At 41.8% G+C, this 3,494-nt stretch overlaps 1 protein-coding gene across 1 annotated transcript; it reads right to left on the bottom strand.

The window, feature by feature from the left end:
• Window positions 1-5: 5 nt before the first annotated feature.
• On the bottom strand, window positions 6-987 carry LOC116863832 (zinc finger protein 805-like; the record flags this gene model as incomplete). Its single annotated transcript, XM_032851159.1, has 1 exon — window positions 6-987. A coding segment is annotated over exon 1 (819 nt), but the record flags the coding sequence as incomplete, so codon positions are not given.
• Between the last annotated feature and the right edge of the window lie 2,507 nt (window positions 988-3,494).

Genomic DNA, 3,494 nt, shown 5'->3' with positions numbered 1-3,494 from the left:
TTCCCGCACTCCAGGCACTCAAAGGGCTTCTCCCCAGTGTGGATGACGTAGTGGTGAATGAGGGCCGCACTCTCACAGAAGGCTTTCCCACACTCACTGCACTCATAGGGCTTCTCCCCAGTGTGAGTCTGCTGGTGCCACATGAGGTAGGACCTGTGTTTGAAGACCTTGCCACACTCGAAGCATTCGTAGGGATTCTCGCCACTGTGGATGATATAGTGACGGATGAAACCTGGCCTATCACGGAAGGCTTTCCCACATTCTTTGCACACAAAGGGCTTTTCTCCAGTGTGGCTCCTGTTATGCAAGACAAAAGTGGAGCGGTGGGTGAAGGCCTTCCCACATTCGTTGCACTTGTAAGGCTTCTCTCCACTGTGGATCCGCTGGTGCTGGGTAAGGTGTGACTTACGGTTGAAGGCCTTCCCACACTCCATGCACTTATAGGGCTTCTCCCCTGTGTGGACCATGTGGTGTTGAAGGAGATAAGTGCTTTTACTAAATGTTTTCCCACACTCGGTACATTCGTAGGGCTTCACTCCAGAGTGAATCCTTTCATGTCGAGCAAGGAGGCGTTTCTTATTAAAAACTTTCCCACATTCATTGCATTTAAAGATATTTTCTTCTTCCTGAATCACAGGATCTTTATGTGACCCACACGAGTCACGGTCATGGACAGCACCTCCCCGAGGGACAGGCTCCTGTACAATCCCTGAATATACATTATTAGCTGTCCCTATGTTGCCATGTTCAGAGCTTGATTTTCCAGGGAGCTTCTCCTTCTGGGGGTCTACCTCTGGTCTCAAGTGTCCTTCTTGCATTTGCATTTGCAATGACCCATCCCGATCCTTAGTTCGGCCCACCTCTGGAACTCCTTGTGTTAGTTGTTCCTGGTGGAAGACTCCCTCAGACAGGGCTGGTTCACTGGTGGTTGATTCTGTGGTCTTGGATTTTCCTTTGTCACCTGAAAGAAACCCAATACATAAAAAGGTCCGTTGGTAATGCCAACACAGAAAAAAATGAGCATTTCAGTGAAATGAAGAGAGAAAAACAAAGATGAAAATAGTGTCTCTGTCTTGCTACCTCTGAATCCCAGGATAACAATGTCTTTATTTCTTGATCCTAGGACTGTTGACACCATGAAAGGGAAACCTGGGGGAGTGGTTGAGTTAGAAGACAAAGTGCAAGAGAGGAGACACAGTCCATTCCAGATTGGACATTTATGCAAATAGGTAACTCATTTGGGCTCCTGATAGTTCATGCTTAAGAGATGACTGAGGGCAATGTCTGACCACATGCAATCAGAGGGTTGGTGCTTTGAGCTGTAAGATAGCAACTAGGCCTCTGGACAGTCACATAGGAAATGATTCAATCAGCTGTGCTTATGTGAAGACAGTTAATAACTCTGACCCTCAAGTCAGGTGAAATTCCTAGGCTGCCAATACTTCGTGCATGGATTTCTATACATCAATCCCAGAAAGGTAATAAGTCCCTGAGGATACAGTAGGTCATGTATGGAATCCCTCCAAAACCTATTCCTAAAAAACACCTGATACAGACATACTGGACGTGACTTTACAACCACCACATTAAATAAGCTCAAAGAGCTAAAGTAAGATATGGAGATAGTCAAGAAAACTATGTATAAACAAAATGGAAATATCAATAAAGAGCTAGAAACTTAAAAAGAAACCAAAAAGAAAAGTATAATAACTGAAATGAAAAATTCACTGCAAGAATTCAAACGAAGATTTCAGTAGGATGAAGAAAGAATCAGCATACTTAAATACAGGAAATGAAAATTCTTCGGGCGCCTGGGTGGCTCAGTGGGTTAAAGCCTCTGCCTTCAGCTCAGGTCATGATCCCAGAGTCCTGGGATCGAGTCCTACATCAGACTCTCTGCTTGGCAAGGAGCCTGCTTCCCCCACCCCCTGCCTTTCTGCCTACTTGTGATCTTTGTCTGCCAAATAAATAAAGAAAATCTTAAAAAAAAAAAAAAAGAAATAAAAATTCTGTCCAACAAAAAAAAAAAAAAAAAAAGATTTAAGAAAAGTGAACATACTCTAATGGACTTTGTGATACACCACTAAACAAACCAATATACTTATTGTGGGATTAGTCAGAAAGAAAAAGGGTAAAAGAAAGTATTTTAATAAGCGGCTGAAAATATCCCAAATTTGATGAAAGAAATCAATAATAAATATCCAAAAAGATCAGTGCACTCCAAGAAAGAAGAACTAAAATAGATTCACACCAACAAAACTTACAATCAAACTTTTGAAACCCAAAGATAAACAGAGTATCTTGACAGCAACCTTGATGCTACTTGTCACATACAAGAAATTCTCAATGAGATTACGAGCAGACTTCTCAGCAGAAACCTGGGAGGCCAGAAAACAGTGGGTCAATATATTCGAGGGTAAAAGAAAAAAAATGTCAAACAAGAATCCTATATCTGGCAAAAGTGTCCTCTAAGAGGGAGAAATTAAGGGGCATGTGGGTGGCTCAGCTGGTTAAGCATCTGCCTTTGGCTCAGGTCATGATCCAAGGGTCCTGGGATAGAGCCCCGCATCAGGCTCTCTGCTCAGCAGTGAGCCTGCTTCCTATTCTCTCTCTCTCTGCCTGCAGCTCTGTCTACTTGTGATCTCTGTCAAATAAATAAATAAATAAATAAAATCTTTAAAAATAAAATAAAAAAGCTAGTGTTACTGTAACTTTGGGCTATAATTCCACATATAGTTTCTACATAATTCAAAAGACTAATGAATTTTAAAAAGTTATTAGTCTTAAGTCTGGGGCAACACAATATACAAAAATATACTTTTGCAACACGAACCAAAAGAGTTGAGAACTGAGCTGTAAAGGAGAATTTTGTTTGTTTGTTTGTTTGTTTTTTAAAAGATTTTTATTTATTTATTTGACAGAGATCACAAGTAGGCAGAGAGGCAGGCAGAGAGAGATGGGGAAGCAGGCTCCCCGTGAAGCAGACAGCCCGATGTGGGGCTTGATCCCAGGACCCTGAGATCACTACCCGAGCTGAAGGCAGAGGCTTAACCCACTGAGCCACCCAGGCACCCTGGAGAATTTTTTTTGTTACTGAAAGCAGGCAAGTATAAAATCAGATTAATGCTACACATTTAAGATGCTTAAACGCAATCCCCATGGTAACCACACACACAAAAAATAATAGCTATAGAATATACACAAAAGGAAATGAGAAAGGAATTTAAACATTTTACTACAAAAAGGCAACTAAAGGGCACCCAGGTGGCTCAGCTGGTTACACATTTGCCTTCAGCTCAAGTCATGAGCCCAGGGTCCTAGGATTAAGGCCCAAGTTAGGCTCCCTGCTCAGAAGGGAGTCTCTTTCTCCCTCTCCCTCTCCCTCTGCCCCTCCCCCTTCTCATGCTCTCTCTCAAATAAATTAATAAAATTTTAAAAAATAAGTCAGCTAAATATAAGAGAAGACAATAATGCAGGAAATGAGAAACAAAAAA

The sequence above is a fragment of the Lontra canadensis genome, unplaced genomic scaffold (assembly GCF_010015895.1).
Source record: "Lontra canadensis isolate GAN:19392208 unplaced genomic scaffold, GSC_riverotter_1.0 scaffold3541, whole genome shotgun sequence".
In the NCBI taxonomy this organism is placed as follows: Eukaryota; Metazoa; Chordata; class Mammalia; order Carnivora; family Mustelidae; genus Lontra; species Lontra canadensis.
Note: the sequence above shows the minus strand (reverse complement) of the source record. Positions and strands in the feature narration are given on the sequence as shown.